This window comes from Tachypleus tridentatus, chromosome 12, assembly GCF_004210375.1.
Source record: "Tachypleus tridentatus isolate NWPU-2018 chromosome 12, ASM421037v1, whole genome shotgun sequence".
NCBI lineage: Eukaryota > Metazoa > Arthropoda > Merostomata > Xiphosura > Limulidae > Tachypleus > Tachypleus tridentatus.
The window spans coordinates 78,991,442-79,015,409 of record NC_134836.1 but is presented as its reverse complement, the minus strand read 5'-3'; the positions used below and the strand labels follow the sequence as shown (position 1 = coordinate 79,015,409).

General features: G+C 32.2%; 1 protein-coding gene and 1 pseudogene across 2 annotated transcripts in view; one reads left to right on the top strand and one right to left on the bottom strand.

Moving 5' to 3' along the window:
- The window catches only part of LOC143235673 (ATP-dependent 6-phosphofructokinase-like), a 30,215-nt pseudogene extending 14,109 nt beyond the window's left edge, over positions 1–16,106 (top strand). Inside the window, exons 11-16 of the transcript XR_013019350.1 lie at positions 277–364; positions 4,881–5,033; positions 6,892–7,119; positions 8,928–9,039; positions 9,973–10,181; positions 12,684–16,106. The product of XR_013019350.1 is annotated as an ATP-dependent 6-phosphofructokinase-like (transcript). The remainder of the gene's footprint in view (positions 1–276; positions 365–4,880; positions 5,034–6,891; positions 7,120–8,927; positions 9,040–9,972; positions 10,182–12,683) is intronic.
- Positions 16,107–18,652: 2,546 nt separating this feature from the next.
- Positions 18,653–23,968, bottom strand: part of LOC143235672 (uncharacterized) — a 48,296-nt gene continuing 42,980 nt past the window's right edge. The window contains exons 12-13 of the mRNA XM_076473893.1: positions 21,306–21,422; positions 18,653–20,600 (exon numbers count right to left, since the gene is read on the bottom strand). Of these exons, the coding sequence (XP_076330008.1) occupies positions 20,353–20,600; positions 21,306–21,422 (365 nt within the window). The 3' untranslated portion in view covers positions 18,653–20,352. The remainder of the gene's footprint in view (positions 20,601–21,305; positions 21,423–23,968) is intronic.

The following is a 23,968-nucleotide window of genomic DNA, read 5'->3' as shown; positions in this document are numbered from 1 at the left end:
GAACTAATAAGAAATAACAAGCTTCTCTTACTACCTTCATTAACAAATTTTATTTATTGTAGTTGATGTTTTTATATAGTATTTTAGTTTTGAAAATTTATTATTTCATACAATTGTCTGAGTTGAGATGTGTCACTGGTGTCAGATAGTTGCTGAGATCAGTATATTGAATATTTTTTCTAGAATATGAGTTGAACAGCTACTACTCAAACATTGTTTAATATGAATGTTCAGTACAAAATGATTGCTCTGATCATTGTGTTTGATCCTTCTTAGAACCCTTCCAGAACTGTACATGGAGCAGGTTGTTGATCGTTTGAAAGAATTTAACATTCAAGCACTGCTCGTTATTGGAGGATTTGAAGTAATTATCAGTGTTGTTATTATTGTTGTCTGTGAATTATTTTGCATTTAAAAATTGTTTATAACTTTAAGCAAATATTTATAATTGTCAAAATTAAGGACACATTTGAGAGCTGTTTATAAAAAGTAATGAAATTGTGAATGATTATTCAATTTTAATATTAATAATATTCCTGTTTGTTTTTTCTTTCTCACAGTGGACATTCTTGACAAAATTTTTGTTATTTGATTCAGCAATTCTATTTTTCAACATGATAATTTTCTCCTTTTACAAGATTGTCTTTTTCCATTTTCTACTGCCCTTTATGTGCAAACATTTTTATAATATGTGCCACGAGCCTTCCACAACCCCCTATTGAAAGCAAAGATTCCAGCATATCTCTCATGCAAATCAACATGCATCATTTCCCACCAATAGGAGAAACCTACTGTCACATGATGCATGTGCCACAACTAAACCATCACTTTTTGTTTGGCAGAGTTTGAGTTCAGATATCTTTGTTTTTGTTCTTTACTTCTTAAAGTGGTTTAACTTGTATTTATTTTCTAAAACTTTTTGCCTCTTTTTTGAAATTGTTTGATTTACCTGTGGTTTGTTGTGAAAAATTTCACTTGTTTGTTTGTTATCAAGCATGAATTCTAAAGCAAATGTTACTACTTAGGGTACATCTCATTCATCAAATGCTATAATTAAAGCCACAGGTATGGGTGACCTGTTGGGGAATTTATTGATCTTTATTTCCAACGAGAGAGAGCATCATATGAGACAACCTTTGGCTCCTGCTGTTGCCCTTCTTTCTCCTGAGCCTGGTCAGGCTAATGAGGATTTTGATTATTTATCCACTCTGTAATTCACAGTGCCTTCCCAAACCCTACTAGAGGATTGTGTTAGATCTTCTTCAACTTTCTTGGATTTTATTTCACAGGTGTGTAATGTTTTGTCTATTGCTTCTATTTTTTATAACTCGCATCCTTCCTTATGACATGATTCGATTCTGCTTCCCAACCTTATATAGTTTTTCCCCTCCTGTATGAGGCTCATGGGAACACAGAGGTGTTCTGGTGATATCCAGTCTTTTCCTCTCTGGCTCTGTTCTGTGTAACTGGCTGCTTGGAGTGCCTTGACTGCTCTTTCACTTTATACTTGGGAGGTTCTCTTTCTTTTGGGGATATGGTCTTCTATGAGTCTTATATCCCTTGGTTGTGTTCACATGTGATCCCTTTAGTAGATCCTCCATGACCAATGGAACCTTACTTGGATGCCCTTGTATACTCCTATAACCCTTCATTCCTATATTGTGGATGATCTCTAGTGGCAATTGGGCAAAACTCACACATTGGCAGGTGTCATGCTTCCTCCTCTGTTGTTAGATTTACACTTGTTCAGAGATGCATCCCTTTAGGACTGGGGTGCATGTGTTGATCACCAGAAGACTACAGGTTGTTAGTCTGTGGGGAAATGTTCTCTTTGTATCAAAGTTCTCAAACTCCTTGCTGTTTGTCAGGTTTTGGATCACTTTCTTCCCATCTTCAGACATTGTCTGGTTATGATCCATTCTGAAAATTTAGAAGTGGTGTGATTCACATGAAATTACAAAGGTAGCATCCAGTCAAAAAGCATGTGTTTTCTAACATTTGGTATTTTCTTTTGGGCCTAAAATCACCACATTCATTTAATGGTGTGTAACATACCATGAACTTTCAACCTTGTGGCAGATTTTCTTTCCTGACCCAATAAAGTGGTTCTTTCACCTCTCTTTTTTTTTTTTTATGGCTTTATGGATGGTGAGGTATTTCTCATTTCAATGCATTTCCCATCACCCTCAATCACCATTTTTTGTTTATCCTTGGGGCTTTAACTATAAATGCCTTCATCCAGGATTGGTTGATCAAGCTCCCTTATGTTTATCTTCCTATCCAGTTACTTCATTGGGTAGTCTCTGTGCAAAGTTCTTGTGATTGCTCCTTACTGCCCTGGCAAACTGTGGTTTTCTTGATTGATTCAGTTACAGTTGCCAGTTCTGCATCTTGCACTTCATATCCTCCATCTTGATGCCCAGCTTTTGTCCTGCTCCTGGTGAGGAAATCCAGTTCCTCATGTTGGTGGTATTTGATTTAACTCATTCCAATCATCCTTCATTTATGGTTGTATATCAGCAGAAATAGGGTGTTTTTGCACCTGGGTCCTAGCTTCAGGGTATTCCAGTTTTTATCCTATGCTTTACAGATTCTTCAAGTTTCTTACATGGCTTATTAAGAAGGGGTCTTTGATTTCCTTGATATCAGGTTATCAGACAGTGCTGTCCCACATTTTCCATTTTTCTAGTTACCACAGTATCTTTCTTTCTTATGTCCTTGCCATTTTAGTCTTGTTTTTCTGGATAAGTCTGCCACCTAAGTGTCCAGTAAGTCCAGTTTTGGACATTAACTTGGTGCTCATTGCCTCATACTTTTTGTTTCATCTATTCATTAAGCCATATTTCCTTCTCAAATTGACCTGTTTGCAGCATTGGTCAGATCTGTTCACTATCGATATCACTAGCACACTGTAACACCAAACCCATCTTCTCTATCATCCAAGTTGTTCCTTCCTTTTGAGACCTCAGAAGTGGTGCAGTGCCCCTCCTCAGATCATTTTATGTTTTTCTCTCCTCTAAAGAAGTATTTTTTGGACATTTTCAGGAGTTACATATGTTCTTTTGTCACACCAGTCCCTCTTCCTCTTCAAAGTGGAATTCTAACTAATATTTTGAGAAGATGAAAGCACCATGTTGAAAGTTATAATATTCCTCTACTGAAAATGTATTTCTGGTAGGTACTTCACTTCTCTAGCACTTCCCACCCTCCTACCCACAATCTTTCAGTGCTTACATCTTCTCCTGAAGTTAGAAGTGATGGTTCAATAGTGGCTTGTATCATGGCACATGTGGCATGTAGTGGCACATGTATCATGTGATAGTGGTGCACTCCTATTGATGGAGTGATTATGGATGTTGACCTGCATAATAGATGCATTGAAATCTTTGATTCTAATTGGTGGGTGCAGAAAAGTTGTGGCATGCATTATAAAAAAAAATATAAAACAAGTTTGCAAATAGAGGACAGCATAAAATGTAAAAAACTAATCATGTGAGAAGTCCAGTGAGAAGTGAAATTGGAACACCTATTGGAAATACATTTTCAGTATAGAAGAATTATAACTTGTGGTTGTAAAGTTTCTGTGACGTTGTTGAGATGCTGTTTTGATAAAACATTAAAATTCTCTTTTTCTTGTATTTTTGATCAATGAGCAGAATGTTTCACTTTATATATGCAGTCAATTTCAATTCGATTTATATTTCTTTTCATACTTTATTCTGCCACCCACAGTACTTAGTAGTTGCTTCTTCCACCCTTAAATCAATAAAAAGAAACTGACAGAAATATTTATTGGTGACTTGTGATTTTATACTTAAAAGTGGAATCATGATGGTTGTCCTCATCAGGCTAGTTATAATGGTTTTTGTGAATAATATTCCTGGTGAAGATCAATTTATTTTTTAATAAATGTGGTTTATTTTCAATGTGATTAGCTTGACAATAATACTTAATAAATAAGGATTTGAATTTCAAAATGTTTTGCAATCATTATTGTACATAGGGTAATTAAGCTTACCTGATGTCACAGAAGAAAATGCTTGTTTTCAAAGAAAGATTCAGTTTAATTACAAGCATCTTCATAAGTGAAAAGGATGTCTTAAAATCTCCAAAAGTAATTCTCAAATTTGTGGTTTGTTTCTACATATTGCTAAACTTTCCATGAGATTCCTTTGTTCACTCCTGTAGGAGCTCTGGGTTACCAGTATGTAGGTAAATCATAAGTTACTCTTATAACCACTTTATTTATTCTAAATTGGCATAGAGAGATATTAACCTACTTTATGGAATTGTACTGGGCAGTTTGATTAGCTATTTTGAAATCTGAGCTTCATTAGTAATTATTCAGACTATTTGCTGTAACATTGTAAAAGGGGACAACAGTGAAAATCTACAGTAATGAAACCACTAATAGAGATGAAAAGTCACATGAAGAGTAAGATCTGATGCACGTTACCTTGGGTAGATAATAGTTAAGATTAAAACTTATAGTAATTAACATATGTGTTGTTTACAGGAAATACTCTGTGGAGTTGTGCATAAATGAAAGATTAATTTTTTCCCTACTTTCTAACATATTTTAGTAAAAGTTATTGATTGACATAGTTAGAATAATTATTTACAATTGAATTTTAAAATTTGATATGCATATGTGCACTTGACTTCTTAAGTTGCTAATCAGCCATGATAGGCATATAGGCATGGAAGTGACATTAATTATAGTTAGTTATTCATGTATACAGCCATTAAATAGCCATTAAATTTCCATGAAATACTGACTTGTAGTACAAGATAGATTTACAAAATTAGTATTCAATGATCAGAAACTTTCTTCTTACTATTTTAATTTAATTCAGTTTTTACCCCTTATCTTTCTATAGGCTTTCCACACAGTTTTGCAGTTAGCTGATAACAGAGCCAAGTACCCTATTCTCAAGATGCCCATGTGTGTAATACCAGCAACTATTAGTAACAATGTCCCTGGTACAGAGTTCTCTCTTGGTGCTGACACAGCTTTGAATGAAATTACAGAGGTTAGTAATACATGAAATACTTCAACTTGTATGGTAAGGTTAAATATTAGTTTTGTTTCAATGAAAACTAAATGAGTTCCTGATATAGATTTCAACTTGTTGATGTTATAATGATAAGCTACTTAAATTGAGGCCTCTTATACTATCTTTATATGAAGCCTAATTTATATATACACTGCTGGTCAAAATCTTAAGGCCAATGAATATAAAGAAAAAATATCTATTTTGCATTGTTAGACTCAACCACTTAGTTGAGTAGAGCTTTGAAAGATGAAAATAAGAAAAGGGAAAATAAAAATAAAAAAACTTTTTTAGCATTTAATAGGGAAAATGTGAACACTATGCAATTAGCCAGAGTACTAGCTGGTCAAAAGTTTAAGACCATACTGAAATGAAGCGTTAATCGGTAAACACGTAACGAAATTTAGTCATTTGTGTTCAAGCATTAGTGTTGTCAACATCTCCCACTGACATCCCCTGTGTTACATTGGGTAAAGACATGGCAAAGGCTAAAAAGTTGACAGAGTTTGAATGTGACAGAATTGTCAAGCTTCAAAAGCAAAGTCTATCTCAACGTACCATTCCTGGTGAGGTTGGACGTAGTATAACTGCTGTTGCAAATTTCGTAAAAGACCCTGAGGGATACGGAAGGAGAATTTTAAGTGGTCAGCCCAAGAAAATTTTGCCAGTGTTGAGCAGGAGGATTTGACAGGCAATCTGGCAAGACACCAGCCGATCATCGAATCAAATTGAGGCCCTTATGGATGTAGAATGCAGCTCAAGAACAATAAAACGGCATCTACGAGAGAAAGGTTTTAAAAACTATAAACGTCTTCAAAAGCCACGCCTCCTTCCACACCATGAAACAGCTCAGTTAAACTTTGCTGAGAAGCTCCAAACATGGGACGTAGAAAAGTGGACGAAGGTTTTGTTCTCTTATGAGAAAAAATTTAACTTGGATGGTGCAGATGGTTCCAACGTTACTGGCACGATAAGGATATCCCACCGGAGACATTTTCTACACGACACAGTGGAGGAGGTTCCATCATGATCTGGGGTGCTTTCTCCTTCCATGGAACAATGGAGCTTCAGGTTATACAGGGGCATCCTTATTAACTGAAGGCCCTTGTTTATGTGGAAATGACTGTATCTTTGAGCAGGACAATGTTGCAATCCACAATGCTCACAGGACAAAGGACTTTTTCATGACGAATAACGTGATTCTTTTGGACCATCTAGCATGTTTGCTTGCATTGAACCCCATTGAAAATGTTTGGGGGTGGATGGCAAGGGAAGTCTATTGAAATGGATGTCAATTCTAAACAGCGCATGATCTTCATGAAGCCATCTTCACCACTTGGAATAACATTCCATCCAGCCTTCTACGAACATTTATATCAACCATGCCAAAGCGAATGTTTGAAGTTATTTACAATGATGGTCATGCACTTCACTACTGAGACCTCTTGTTGGGTGTTTCCTACTCTGTTTAGGACTTCTTTTCTGTATGGTCTATAACTTTTGACCAGCTAGTGTTTAGGCTAATTTCATAGTGTTCACATTTTCCCTATTAAATGTTACAAAAGTTGTTTATTTTTATTTTCCCTTTTCTTATTTTCATCTTTCGAAGCTCTACTCAAATAAGTTGTTGAGTCTAACAATGCAAAATGCATATTTTTCTTTATGTTAATTGGCCTTAAGATTTTGGCCAGCAGTGTATATGCAATGCATCTTAAAATATAAAAAAGCATGACTCTGTAGCTACAGGTTTATCCTTTGTATGGTATACATTTTTTGTTTGGGCACAATTATGATGTGGTGTATTTTTTATTCAAGGAAAACATTACATATTCTTTAGATTTGTGATCGTATCAGGCAGTCTGCACAAGGAACAAAACGAAGAGTGTTTGTTGTTGAAACAATGGGTGGTTATTGTGGTTACTTAGCTACTCTTGCTGGATTGGCTGGTGGTGCTGATGCTGCTTACATCTTTGAAGAGACTTTTTCTATCAACCAGCTAATGGATGACTTGATGCACATGCAAGCTAAAATGGCAGGAAGGTGTACAGAGAGGACTTATTCTCAGGTAGCGTATGATACACGGTAGTTTCCTACTTTTAAAACCATTTATACACTTAGGATAGTTCAATACATGCACAGTTTTCCTTTAGAAACTTCTAAAATATTAGAAGCTGAGAAACACCAATTTAAAACTGAGAATTCAGGATTTCTGTTTATATGTAATTTTTGTTTCGTTCATGATTTTTTTTTTTGGATGTGTACATAAGAGAATGATGCTAATGGATTTGTTTATGATACCCGTACCTGGCAAATTCTTCGGGATAATGCATGTCTAAATGTAAACAGTTCATTTACAGTAAGGCTGTAGGGAAAAAAAAAAACTGAAGCCAAGTCTGTTCTTAAATCAGCTATCAGCTCTTTCAGATAATCAGTTTTCATTCCATTTTTGTTGGTTTGAGATTGTGTAATTTTTGTGAAATGACATATGAAGTAACATTGACAATTCTAGTCTCCAATGTACAACATACATTGCTCTTAACCAGTAAATAAGTAGGTGGCTATTGCTCAGGGAGCACAGAATCCCTGTTGCAATGAGAGAGTGATGTGGGTGAACCTTTTCATTATCACTTAATATATGAGAGGTAAAAATGTCATAAACATTTCTGGAAAAGCCATGAAATTGTTTTGACACCCTGTAATGACTATATACACTAATGTTAATACACTTGAATAGTGTCAAATGAGATATTCCTATATGTATTTAGTACATGATCCATTACAAGTGTATCAACTTATTCAGCTAATAATGAAATGAATGGAAATTATATTGGAATTAATACTCTTGTATTTTTGAGAAAAAATAATTATAATTAGCACTTTAAATTCCTTATTCTTTGTATGACAAATTATACTTTATCATATTAAAATGAGGTGTTACTCCTAGCATTTGTCATTAAGTTGGATTTTAATATAACTCCTGTAATAAGCTTTAAAGTTAACTTCTGTATTTACAAAATTCTCATGTTTTTATTAGTTAGTAAATATAGGACATGATAATATATTTAGTGAGAAAACTGGAACTTTAAATAACTCATAAGGAACATTCCTTTACAAACAAACAAAAATTGAATTTTTAAGTGTATTCCAAGCATTTTCGTTTTTAGAATTGTTTTACACATGCTACAAATACCTAAATTGGTATTTTTTTTAAATTGAGTGAAGCAGAAAATACTCTATGTAATATAAGAGACTGTTTAGTGTAGATATTGTTAGTTTATTTGTGAATGAATGTTTTATGATTGTTTAGTCTTTTACTATAAGAGAATTTAAAATAAAGTGTTTAAAGTTGCATTTGTAATTTTTTGGTGTCAAGAGTATAGTGAATAGACAGATAAGTAATAAACTTGTAAATGGTGTGAGATAAGCAGGAAAAGACGAACAGATAATAGTTGCAGAATAGAATAAAATTGTGGCCTAGGAGAAGTTCGGTGGGAAGTTAACTATTGTATAAGTGACAGGCCTAATGTTTAATATGTTATAGGGAAACTGATAGTTTTAAGATATACAAGAAGTATAGTTTATTATATGAAAGTGAGTTTTAAAGTAGTCACACCAACCTGAGTGCACTTTGACAAAAGGAAAATACAATATTTAATGTACAAGTTTATAAGTATTAATCAAATTTCTTTCATGCATTAAAAAACAAGATTGCTCAGTGAAGAGCAAGCAGTGTGTTAATGTCTTATTTTATTATCTTGAAGAGTTAAACATTTATAACACTACGGTTGATAAATTGTAGTAAGTTAATCTGTAAATATAGACATCTAAGTTTGAAAAAGTAGCATAAAGTAACAAGAATGACTACATTTCTAGGAATGAATATGCCAACCCTAACTACACTTCAGAGTTCATCTATAGACTGTACAGTGAAGAAGGAAAAGATGTCTTTTCAGCAAGGGTGAATGTACTAGGTCACATGCAGCAGGTAAGCTTTGTTGTGTAACTAACTGTAAAGGATTATATTCAATAAAATAAGTCACTTTGAATACAATATACACTAATGTCATGTATTACCTACTAATGGTGCATGCCATTAGTCTGCTGCAGGCTTGTGGTAAACAAAGAGCAGTTCTGTGTACAATAAACTTATCAGTTTATTATTTTATACATTGTCAGAACTTGTGAGTTTGCATAATCAGAGTTGTGTATTGTGTCATTATCTGCACACATAATTTTGTTCAAGTCACCAACTTTCTTATAGAATACATATTTGTGTGCTCTGGATTGTCTTCAATTTGTTGCACTATGGCATGAACATAACTTAAATCACTGTTATGATCTCTCAATATTTATTATAGATTGTGCTTATATAAAAACCTAATGATTTTAATTTTAGTTTTTGGATACTAATTTGTGACTATAATTTAATAGAGGGCCAAATTTTTGGCTACATTTAGACCAACACCAGTTTATTAGGAAGAAATCGATTTTTTTCTTTTTCTAATCAGGAAGAATGATCATTTGTAGCTGTTCTACATTATAGATGGTGATTTTGGATGTACTAGGAGATATTTTGATTTTAGTTAGATGCACTTACATCTCTTAAATACAACCAAAGCATTGGTTTGGATTTTGGCTAGATGTACTGATTAGACTATTTTTATATAAGTTGAAAAAATAGGTTACTATTATTTAAAGAAAAGATTTGACTTGGCTATGAAAAGTTTATTATATTTTGTCTGAAGAAATGATACACAGTTATGGGTTAAAGTGAAAAGAAAATCCATTTTTGAACAAATGTTAAGTCTTTTAGAGAGGAAATTTTGTAAAATTAATTTGATATTTTATTACTATTACTCATTTTAGATTTTGTGAAATAATTTCTCCTAATTGTGTGCTTTACACGTATCATCACTAGGGTGGAAGTCCTTCTCCATTTGATCGCAACTTTGGAACTAAAATGGCTGCTAAGGCTGCCGATTGGCTAATTGGTTGTCTTGAAAAGTCCAAAAAAAATAAATATCCAAATGCAGATATGGAACATGAAACAGCTGTACTGCTTGGATTAGTTCGGCGTCAATACTGCTTTACTCCAGTACAGAAACTCAAAGACAGCGCTGACTTCAAGTAAGCTTTCCATTTTCCTAAGGTTCTGTGTTAATAGCTGAATGATGCATGTTGCGTATGTTTTTTATTGTTTTTAGTTGTGTGCTGTCAGAGCTTGTGACTTCTATTGCTTAAATGTTTGGCAATAGTTGCATTAAGTTTGTTACTTAGTTGTAGTACTAACCATTAATAATATTTGTAAAAATGTTTGATAAAAACTTATGTTCTCTCTTATAGTTATAAATGTAATATTCATTTTAATATTTCTTGTTTTTCACCTTTTGTTTTCTTCCCTTGGATTATAACTTTTTAAGAATTTTCTGTAATCAGCTGGGCCTAAAGTCATAAAGATAATTTCAGACTAGGATTGTTCACAATAAAAATATGTTGACCCTCAAAAGTATTCCCTTTTCCATGATTGTACCTTTCTAGTTGTCCAAATTGGCACTTAAATCAGGAAATTAATTCATCTATATTAAACAGAGTGACATCTGGTGAGTAAAGTGCAGTGTATACCTTTTTTTTCTTTTTCATTTCACCACATACATAATGAATGATTTTTTCCATTATGTAATAATTATATAAATTTTTTAACTATATAACTAAATTAGGTTTTTATTATTGAAAGAAACCAAAGTGGGAGCTTGAGGAAAGTAGTAAATACTGATGTTTACACATCAGTAACCAGAAAAGGAAATCTTTATTTTACCTTACTAAATAGTGCTTGCATTTATTTTTCAATTTCATTTTGGTCAAACTTTTTACTGTTTCATTACAAGTAGATAAAAAATCACATTAACAAACTAGCTAAATTTTTAATTGCATAGCTAGAAAGACAGACAAATTATAATAATTATAGAACATTGTTTACTTTGTGCATGCTATTATTCTATGTCCTTAGATGTATTATTTAATTAAATAAAAATTAATGTACAGGTACAATTTATATAAGAAAAATAGGCTCGTGTTTCTGTGACATTTGACATCATAATGATGAGAACAAGGTTAAGTACCATATGTCTTGTTTTTCATATACAATCTGTATTTCTTATAAAGTAACTAAAATGTAAAAATCAAACTTATTAGGTTAGGTAAGGTAAGAAAAAAATTATTCACAGGGTGTGCTCATATGCAACTTGTGTAGTACACAACTCAAAATGGCAATTTGAGCTATGCACTTGCCAAGTGATTTATTACTTGTGTAATGGGATTATTACTTATACATAAGGCAAAAGGACAATAAAACAATACAAATGAAGTAAAAACAGATGTATACTGTTATGAACTCTAACCTGTTTAGTAATAACTGAGGCCCAGCATGGCCAGATGGTTAGGGCACTCAACTCGCAATCTGAGGGTCACAGGTTCGCCCTTTCAGCTGTGGGGGCATTATAATGTGTCGGTCAATCCCGCTATTCCATGATAAAAGAGTAACCCAAGAGTTGGCAATGAGTGGTGATGACTAGCTGCCTTCCCTCTAGTCTTACACTGCTAAATTAGGAATGGCTAGCACAGATAGCCCTCGTGTAGCTTTGTGCAAAATTCAAAAACAAACGGTAATAACTGTAACAAAAGAAAAAATCAAACATTTATAAATTAACAATGAATTACCATCATATCTACATAAAGATTTGAAATTAATTTGAGTCAATTCAATAAGAACTTATCAAAATTGAAATATACAAAACTTATTGTAAAGTATGCATATGTGGGTTCATGAATTTCTAAATACATACAAGCATAAAACAGTATAGTATGTTCAGAAACCAGATTTATAGTATATATCTTAAAGGTTTTTATACAAATACGAAAAATTATATATTGTTCTTTAATTTGCGGTATTTAATGTTTTGTAATATTACTTCAAGTAAAGTATCTTTCACTAAGACAAAAAATTTGTAATGCATAATAAAAAATATTGTAATGTTTCCTGTGATAGGTTTTATTACATATAATCATGGGTATTTTTAAAAATACATTTTAATAGTTAGTTTATATCACCTAGAGTAAATGAATACAAAACAATTTCATAAATAACTTTTTTTATATATTATTAAAAGAAATATTAAAAAAAAGCTTGTATATTTTTTTAGAACATAAGCTTTGGTAGTTAGGCCCATACACTTTTGTTAATGTATCTTTTTTGAAGTTCTGTAGCAAAATGAAGGGAGATGACTATTTTTTAGTCAAAGAGAAGAAAACATCATAATTTTATATACATTAGCCATACCTAACGTTTCTTTACATTTCTTCCTGATATCTTTATCTTAGTTATGTTTTTACTGTTTAAACCTCTGTACTAATTTAAGTATTTTGGCAAATGTTTTATCATTGCTGTACTGATTAGGATTAGTTCAGCTCAAGAGGTCAGAAGTTTCTAGGAAAGAATATTTTATTTGGATTCCAGTCCCCAATTGGCTAACTTCTCTGCTTTTGTACTTGTAGATAACACATCATACTAAATACTTTATTATATTGTGCCTTTTGTTTTGTTGATTAAAATGATATTTTTACATCTTCTAGGCACAGAATCCCCTCCCATCAATGGTGGTTGAAGCTACGACCCTTGCTTAGAATCTTAGCCAAACATGAATCCACGTACGAGGCTGAAGCCGAACCCACTGGTTATGACTGGGAAGACTGACTAATCTTAGGTTGAGCTTATATTTATCTGTTACATTCAAGTGTTAAATTAATAGTGATTTTATTTCGTGATATCATTAGTGACCTCTTCAAGAATCTGTATTGCTCCATTTACTGCTCTTGGTCAGTAATGTTCATGTTTGAAAAAAATTATCTCTGTGTAAATGTGTGTCTGATATAGTATCAGTATTGTTTCAGGTTTAATAATTTGAGTACGAAACTTCCACGTATGACAGTCTTTCATATTACATTTGTATTTTAACAGTTGTCTTTTTCAATCATAGCTTGTTATAAATATCTAATGCTTTGTGGTAATGCAAAGGAATTTTGTGAATTAGTAATTAGATCATCTTAAATTCTGTGAAGTTGAAAATTACGTGTTAGGTTTAATCTTTTAAGTTATATTTGAATATATATTTGACTAGGAGATGATCCATGATATATTTAGGAGGAAAGAGGGATTTACTAGATGGATATGGGACATACTTTCCTGGAAAACATATTAAATAATAACAACTCTATAAGACAGTGAGTTGGATTGTTAGGATATTTTAAATCGTCCATTTTTGGTCCGATTATCTCTTGCTCTTCTTCTCTTTTGTTTGTTTTTTCAATCACTCAGGAAAAGGAATGAGGCTAGCCATCCCATAACTCTCCCATCCTTATCTTTCATCTGGATCAGCAACTGATGAACAACACAATTTTTTGTATATAAGTATTATACAGAATAGAAAAACTTTTAAAGCAGGTCTTTCATCTGCACCTGCAGGTATTTGTTTTTATTTCCTTCCCTCTGGTACTTCTAATATACTGTGCTAGTTAAACACAGTTTAATAATTAGAGTAGATTAATGATGTTAGTGTTGTAATTTATTATAAAATATGATACTTTCTTTAGTTTTAAAATTATTGTGGAAATACAAAGATTGGCTCTTCTTTTATTCTGGTAGATTTATTTATCTTCTCTCATCAGTTAATGTTATTTACTTTATGTAAGAAACACAAATTTTAGTTAGTTTTACTGTGATGGGAAATTGACCAAAGAAACATGTTGAATTAATCTGATAAACATGTTTGTCCTGTGTTACAAATACAGTACTTCTGAGCTTAAGAACATTTTTCTTCAGTTATTTAAAGATTTTATTGTTATGTATAGTTGGTTTTTATTAGATAAATGGATTCTTTATTGAAATTTCTTGTAGAAATTGTTGACATTTTTAGAAAGTATTAAACCTTACTAAATGCTACTTTCAAAGGTCTAGTTGCAATAAAACTATTTGCATTAAAGTGTAAGTGGAAAATATGAATGTGGTATTTGGAACTTGTATTAACCAGTGTATTTGTTACAGCATCAGTAGATTCAGATAACCAATTTTCAGCAAAATGTTACATTTTAAGCACTTGGTTAAGTAAAAAAAATTTTTTTACTTCAATTTAACTTATTGTAAAATTTTTTATTTTTAAAACTTGCATAAACAGTAGTGACATTTGAGAAACAAATAACTTTATTAGAAATTGTTTTCTACAAATAAATTCTTTGTAGAGTTTCCATTATGGTGCAATAATAATTAAATGGTTTTTAATAATTATCAGTTATATCCTGATGGTTTCTGTGTGCCTAATCTGAATATTTTTAACTTGTTTCAAATTGAACATTCCAAGTTTAATTCAGCCACTTTAGCACAAAAGCTTTGTCTTATTGTAATATATTTAACATGTGAAGTAATAGTACATTTAATAATTGTATTAATGTTGTTGTTTTTTTTGTACAGATGTTTTGTGAATTTCCTATATGATAGCACCATAACCAACATCAGTAATGGTTAGATGCTAATCAAATACTATAAATTTATTGCAAAGAATGCTATTTTGTCAGTTATAATACATATGAAAACTGCATCTTTGATAAGAATGTTAATGCTAAAAATAGTTATAGTATATTTAAGATTTATCTTCTGTTTATATCAGTATTCTTTTATTTTGTGTGATACAACTTCATGATGTGACAAAGTTTTAAAGGCTGTTGAATTGACATTTTATGAGGGGATGATTTGTAACATGGTAAAGTTTAATTGTTGTTGTAATGTCTCTTATGATCTGATGATTTTTTTATGTGGCTGATTCATCTTCATGATTTATGAAAGTTTTAAAGTATGGTATGTTGTTTTGGTGGGTGATTTATCATAGTGGAAGTTTTAAGATGTTAAAAAGAGTTTTATCTGAATAATGTTTTATGTAAAGATCTGTAAGGGAAGATCAGAGCTAAAAGGATGCTTCATAACATAACTGTAACTGATCTAAAGTCATTAATTGGATTGGAGGTAATTTGTTTTTTTCATAAATTCACCTATTTCAGTATTGGAATACCATATATCCAGCCAAATAGACTTAACCCAACTATAAATATGTTAACATTTAAGACTATTTATTTGTAAGCAGTAATTAAGAAAAAATATTAAAAAAGTTTTCATTTTAAAATATGGTAGAAAAGTAGCAAGTGATATGTACATAGAAGAGGAAACAGAAACTTTAATTTAAAGTGTTTCACTATAGGCAGCTTAATGTCTAAAATAAATTAGTGTAATTTTAATTTAAAAGTTAGTTTGTTTTTATAATGCAAATTAGTTATTTTTGTGAGGAAATCTTTCTGGAAGTTTTGTTGTTATTAATTGTCTTCAAGAAAGTGTTGTTTATTTTTTAGTGGTTGTAATTTTAAATTTATAAAAAAATATTGTTACTGTACTAACATATTAGCTGAATAAGTCAGAAGGAGTTGAAGAGAAATATAAGGACAATTTTTTTTTATTGTGATAAATATTTAAGAGCATATCAGTATTTTTGTGAACTATCAAAGACTTATCTTTGTTAATTACATGTGGAAGGTGCAAGTTCACAGATGTGTACTCAGCCTTACAGTTCAATGAGATTAATGTTGAATGTGACCAGTGTGATTGAAATACCTTAAAGTAGAATTTTTTTTAGAAATTTCTTTCACCCAAATAAACTGGAAAATTACAGTATTCAAGTAGTTTCTTGAATTGTATTTTAGCTTTATGATTACTTACAATGGAGATTTGGTTTTTTTTATGTATATTGTAGGACATTCGTATACATTTTTGTACTTTCACAAACTAATCAGGACCATTTTTTTGTGTATGTATTTTTAATGTAGTCAGTATATCATTATTTATACTTCCAGTTGGTATTATGCAAGAATTTTTTGTTCATTGCATTAGTTTGTTTTTGTAAAACTTCTAATATTTTCTAATGCGTTTTTTTCTATCATTATTAAACAGATGCATGTGAGTTGGATGTGTTTTTTTTTTCTTGTGCTTGCCAGAATTTGAGATTTATGGAAATAATTAAAATAAAGTATGAGCGTCATTTCTTCGTGAAGCTTCAAAATGTGAAAAATAATCATTCGTAAGGAAGCACTTTTAGTGTTACGAATCATGGGAAAAGATGGAACCAGATCTTAAAGCACAGTAAAAATATTAAATGTATTGATCTTTATGGAATTTGAAAGGGGAGCAACTGATAACAAAAACAAAACAAAAACGTGTGTGTATGTATTAAAGACTGTATGTATTATAGTATTACATTATCCCCCTTATAATTACTTTAAACATAATACTAGTTTTCTTCTCGCAGTGATAATCAGTAAAGTAATAACTGTACAATTTTTCTCACATAAAAATTGTTTAGCTATAATAACACTGATTCTAACATTAAAGTGCAAGGAATAATAAACAAACATTACCAGACAGAATTTCTCTTAAGCATTTGTAATAAGTAGATGTTCAAATATAACGTCCAACTGCAGAGCGCTAAATTCTACATGCAACTAGTAATGTAAAAAGTGATATACAAAAGGCTTAAAAACAAACAAGCGAAGATTTTTTTGTTTGTTTTGGAATTTCGCGCAAAGCTACACGAGGACTATCTGCGCTAGCCGCCCTAATTTAGCAGTATAAGACTGGAAGGAAGATAGCTAGTCATCACCACCCACTGCCAACTCTTTGGCTACTCTTTTACCCAGGAATAGTGGGATTGACCGTAACATTATAATACCCCCACGGCTTAAAGGGCGAGCATGTTTGGTGCGACGGAGATTGGAACCCGCGAATCTCAGATTACGAGTCTAACTTCTTAACCCACCTAGCCATGCTGGGCCCCAAGCGAAGAAGAAAAGAATGTATACACTATAACCAATAATTTGTACGTTATTTTAATTTTGCTTGTTTCTTTATTTTAATTTGGCCTGATATTAAATTTTGATTGTAAAAAGTAATAATAATGACATAAGTTAATGCCTTATTATGTATCTTATTGGCTTTCTTTCACAAATGAAATATTTTTATGAAACATTTTAAAATATTCAATCACAACTCGGAAACTTTTTTATTTTAATAATTGTGTATAACTTACATTTTAAACTTTAAAATGTGAACATGAACATTAGATTCGTAAGAGATAGAATGGTACAATGTATTACGTATAACTATCACAAATCACAACTGTAATTTTACGGATTTATGAAATCAATGGCGCTCTATTCTACTTCCCAGACAAATGATATAGTAAACTTAATATTACGTTGCATCCAACGTCACGTATCATTATCCTATTCTGCACTATCAGGAGTGAAATTCTCAAAAACATAAAGTAGTACTCAGAGATGGAGTATACCCTCTCCTGAAGAAAAATATCTTCTTATAACCATTGAAAAAAAAAAAAAAAGTTCAAATAGATACCGGCAGAATTCCTTTCCTGTGCGTTAAGTTGATGGAATATCCGATATTGGAAACAGCTTTTCGGAAACTGATTTGCCAAAATTTGGAAACTAATCAAGTTATTTACGTTAAGATTATGGTCGAATTCTGATTATGAAATTTTTCTGATTCATCTTCTTTCCAATTAGATGTTTATTTTTTGTTTGATTAACCATATTAATAAAAGAAGTTTAGACATCAGGTTGTGTCTGATATCTGAAAACAAAAAGAGGAAAGCTACAACTGAATGAAAAGTAGACATAAACAAATGAAATCGTATCTTCAAGTGTCCAAACATTCTATATGCTGAGATTACTTTTTTTACCTACAATGTTTGTCGAACAGTTTCCGATTGTTGAAAAACTTTCTAAAATGCAATTATAACCAAATTGGAGGTTTGCGTGTTTGTGAAAAACCTTGTATTTTCATACGCTTAGGGTGAATTAAAACATTTCTGTATTGTTGAATTTCGCGCGAAGTTATTCAAGAATTATCTCCATTAACCGAACTACGTTTTGAAGTGAAAAATTAGAGGGAAAGCAGTTAGTAAATATCATCCAATCGTATGCTACTCTAATTCAATCGTAACTTTTGCAAGACCCCCAAAATACCGATCGCGATTTTAATACAAAAACATTTGGATAGTAACAGTGAAAGCCTAGGATTTACGATCCGACAAGCTAACCACCGAGCCCTATGCGTCCCAGTATTTTACGATATGATTTCATAAGCCACATTTTAAAATACAATAATTGCATGAGAACTATTGACTTCTATGTCGTTATAGTTTTGTCTCCATGTTTTGCAGGTCAATTTTAATTTGTATTTTTGGTACGTTGGACATCCCTAACCGTTTTGGAAGCTATTACCACAGGCATTATCGGTGATGAATTTAAGCTGACAATTTGATTTGACATGGATTCTTTAATAAAATATCTTTATTGGTTATTATATAACATAAATCTGTGTGAGAATTTAACTTTTTTTTGTACGATAGAATGTGGTTAGGGTTACACAAGATGACATGATACTATGTATATATATATAGAGAGAGACTGAGAGAAAAAGCATTTTGGGGTTTTAGGTTGCAAATTACCAGTTTTATGTGTCATATTTATAAAGTAATCCACAATACATTACGATTATATTTAAATTACAGTATATCTGAATGTTATTAACAACGTACACAAACTTACATACATACACAGATAATGAAACTTTTAGCATTAAATACTGCTTAATGTGAAACACAAATATGCTCTGCTTTTCGTATGTCGTTAAGGGCAAAGCTACTCAGTGGGCTATTTATGCTTTTCTCAGTACAAGTATCGAAACCAATTTTTTAGCTTTATATATATTGAGAATTACCACTAATGGCAACATCCAAATAATTTAATGACGTATGATTAATAAACAGTGGATAACTCATTTTTAAAAAAATCTGTTGCCATAAACGTTGAGCGCGTTTACAATTACTAACACGAAAAATTCAAGTGAAAATAGTTTTTATACAAGTTTTAACTTTCACCAACAGATGATTAATTAAGAAAAGAAACATTTTACTAAACAACAATCAAAGACATCTTATAGATTATCCCAGAAAACTGATAACTGTGAGAATACTGACCAGTGAATATTTTAGTGGAAGACTGTTAAATGAAACGTTTTGATTACACAACTGAAGTCTTCCGCTAGGAGAGCAGTACGTTTACGGAACTTGTAACGCTAAAATTCGGGATTCTATCCTCTGTGGTGGTCACAGCAGATAACATACTGTGGTTTTGCTCTAAAAATAAATAAACACAATAGACGACTAAGGAAACACTGGTATATTTTTGCCCCCTATGAAGGCTCCGGTAGGATACTACATTTACGTTATGAGTCTTAAATAATAAAGTTAATGTTTTGTTTAAAACTGTCGAGGAAACTTTGTAGTTTACCCAACTATGGAAAGACCGCTAACCGTGAGAGTGTATCTCAAAGTTCGGACGGAAGCTGTAGTTATAAACGTTACATCATTAGTTTTGTTATTACATGTTTCACAAGACTAAACAACTGCCTATGCCCGACAAGATTCATCCGTTATGTAACAAGAACCAAAGATTTACGTCTCCATTTCACATTTGATAAACATTGTCCTATGAGCGGGATTTGGGATCAAAATGTTTGGGGGCGGGAGGAGTAAATTTTATGTTATGTTTACGCTACGCCCCACATAAAAATCTGGAGGAAGATGCTCCCTCTTTCCCCATAATTCTACATATATGTTAGCCTATACTTTTTTACGTTCTTACACTTTCACGCATGAAACTATTACGTTCCAAGCAGCAACGGTAGGTAGACTAAGATCTACTGTACTCAACGAACAAAATACAAAACTCAAGGTATAATTCATATGTCGAACAGTTCAAAGTTCGTTGTGCATCACACAGTTTTTCGAGTCAATGTCCCTGGCTACATTTTTTTATTTTGTTCGCCACCCAGCCGTGCCCAAAGAAATATGTTTATGCCGGTAGATGAAGAACAAAAAAATGCACGGTGGTGTTTGTAACTTCACTTGTTAAGACAGCGAGAATAATGAAAAATATATTATAATTCCTTTAGCTTTGAGTAAATTATTTCTTGGTGGATGAGAAATATTGTCCATTCATTCATACCATATACAGTATTCCGATAAGGGACGAGTACAATAAACCACGTGGTAGACCTCTGTACATAGAATAAAGACAAAAAAAAAAAACCTTCTGTCCGGCAAAATGGTGTTCACCACTGTGGTTACTATGCTATTATAGTACTTAGAGAGCAATTTTGTTCGTCACTGTTGTCGCCACACGTGTCCACGCCATCACACCAAGCTTCGTGGTTAACACAACGCCCATTCTGACACTGTTGTTGATGGGTTAAACAAGGAGCGCGACACATCTCTGGTTCGTCACTCGTATCTTCACAGTCGTAGTAGCTGTCACAAAAGTAATCTTTAGGGATACACTGGCCGTCGTTGCAGGTAAACTGGGAACTGGGGCACACTGAAGAACGTACAAAACAAATTAATAGTAATTTATAGTTATCACTGAATTATCACAGAACAACTTAAGTTTAAGACACACTGAAAAATATAAAAGGAAATAAATGGTAATTTGTTATTTATCACTAAATTATCACAGGTCAACTTAAGCCTAAGACACACTAAAGAATATAAAAATAAAACAAATTTTGATTTAGAATTTAACGTCTAATTATCACAGGTTAACAAATAGCTAGAGACACCGTCTTAGCTGTTGTAATGGGTAAAGTTTATTATTTACACTAAGTTAGTGAAAATACTATAATAATGGTCAAAAGATGCTGTCTTAAAGTAATAACAGCATTATGAGGTGAAGCTGTAACGTGGCCTTTCTAATAACTCTTTATGTTAGTGAATCTCCAAAAACTAATTCCAATTACACATCAATGTCATAAAATGCAGAAATGGTACTGTATTTATTTGAGGCATTAATAGTTTTAAGAATAAAAAATATCTTTCCCTATTATAAGTATCTACTCACAATTCACTGTTATTTAGTGGACATTCAACGATATCGTTCATTAAGATTAACGGGTTACTTAGACTTATCGCTCAAAATTGGCAGATGGACATATTTTGAAACAGTAATCGATACACAAACCAGTAAAAATAATTCAAGTATGTGATTGATTCGAGTTATTCAGTTTATGCCAACCATAATCCTTACTTGTGGTACAATTGGCTTCATCACTACCATCCCAGCAATCTATATAACCATTACACCTTCTGGAAACTGGCAAACAGGATGTGTCGTTCCCACAGTGGAACTCATTTTCCTTGCAATCTAAACGTTAAAAAAATTATTGTTTACTTATAATGAATACAGTGACGTAATAATTCGTTTGCCTACCTATTATTATATTAGCATAATGTGCTTCCTTATTAAAGTACAATAACGTAACTGCGAATGATGACCCCTCTCCCTTTACATTTATTTCCCAATAATTGTAGTTGCGATTATAACTGAATAGGAGTCTCTTTTGGCTTGCACCCTCCCACCAGCAATTGTGAAAGCTGCGGGGGCATACGAATGCCACTACATACGTATATATATATATATTATAAGTTTACGAAGTGTCTACATTTGTTTGTTGTTGTTTTTTTCAAATTTCGCGTAAAGCTACACGAGGGCTATCTGCGCTAGCCGTTCCTGATTTAGCAGCATAAGACTAAAGGGAAGGCAGCTAGTCATCACCACCCACCGCCAACTCTTGGGCTACTCTTTTACCAACGAATAGTGGGATTAATCGTAATTAGACTTGAAATTAAAAGAGTCTTTAATGAATGAGCTGGCTGATGTTACATATTTGGAGAATGCCCATGTCTAATCTAAATCAACTTAATCATAAAGCCTTAATGGCGAGTTTCGATGTTATATCCCTCTTTACAGAAGTTCCAACCACTGAAGCTTGCAAGATAGCCTTAGAACTCTATATCAGAGGCCCTAACCCATCTATAGACATTCCCAGCAACCAATTAACAACCCTCATAGAATTCACCACGATGAAAACAAACTTCATGTTCAACAACCACAACTATATACAAACAAATGGCCTAAGCAAGGGTAACCCAGTATCACCAGTTCTAGCCAATATTTTTATGACACAAGTTGAAACACAAGCAATTAACACAGCATTACATCCACCTGTACCACTTTACTGGTACAGATATGTAGATGGCACGGTTGCGGGATTCAGATCTACAGAACACACGCTTAATTTTTTTAATCACATTAACTCTATACATCCCAACACTTCACATGTGAACAGGAAGAAAGCAATCAAATATCATTTCTTAACCTGAAAATTACAAGAACCGACACACAATTTAAAACAGAAATCCACCGAAAAACCACCCATACTAGACTATACATTCCTTGGGACTCAGCACATGAAACAAAACAAAAATTCAACATACTAAGAAACCAAATAAACACAGCCATAAAACTATGCTCACCAGATAAAATTAACGATGAATTAGAAAAAATAAAACAATACTTTATCAACATCAATAAGTTTAATCCACAAACCGTAGAAAACATTATACGCACACACCTAGACAGAAAGCAAAATCAACCAACAAAAGTAAATATATCTCACGAATAAAAAAATCACGAAACCATATACTGCTGCATACCATATATTCCTGACATCAGCAGACAAATAACCAACATTTGGCAAAAATTAGTAACAAAATATGACATTCCAGTTAATACCAAATTTATTCAAAAACCAGGCACAAAACTAAGGTCTCTACAATGTAAAAACTACACTGACAAACACCACACCAACATTATTTATAAAATGCAATGTGATAACTCCCACGACTTCTATATTGAAGAAACAAGTAGAAAAATGAAAACCAGATTCAAAGAACATAAAAAGTCACCTTCACATGTTTTCGAACACTGCAAGTCAAATGAACACAACATAACCATAGAAAACACTCAAATACTAAATAAAGAAACAAACATAAACAAACGCAAAATTAAAGAAGCCTTACTTATGCAACAACTTAAACCCAAAATAAACCAATACAAAGGAACACCTTTATACCTATATTAAAAATAATATAATAAATAATATAAAATTATATATTCAAACATCTAACATCGCCCTCTACATTCTGACACTCAGTTACACAACCCCTTTCAAACATGTGGTCAGCTTCCGGTCAGTTATCTCTTTCTTTCTTTGTGAACCTGACGATGACCGCTCCTCTACGTAAAATATTTTCTCAACCCAAACGAGCCATTTCTACATATATATTTTTGTCTACAAGTGGGTTTTCTCGACACCACTGAGAAATACACAACTTTTTAATGTATATATTATAAAAGACAAAATGTTCATTTCTGATTCATTATAAATTGAATGGCGGAAAAAAGGTTGTATCACATTGTTAAGAAATTACAAATGTACTTAGATACTAAGTTGAGTTAAAACATGTCTTAGTTGTTACAGACTATCACAGACTCTCGCTACGATGTCGGTCGAATTGATCAACCTCGTAATCATTTTGTGCTCGTGAATTTTATAATGGAACATTAAATTTTAATGTTAAAAGTCATGTAGTGATGACCTATATGTAGTTGTATCATCCCTATATTTTTGTTTGCATTCTTTTTTGGCACTTCCATCCCTACATTATTGTACATTTACATATATTAAGTATCCATTAAGATACCGATTTTATGGCGTACAAAGCATTGAGTATTATACATGTTACAGTTATCTAATATTTATAAATTATTGGCTGATAATTCCTGTTTCACCATGTACCGTACCTAAGCCTTTTAAAGGAACGCCACATTTATGTAAAAACAAAAAA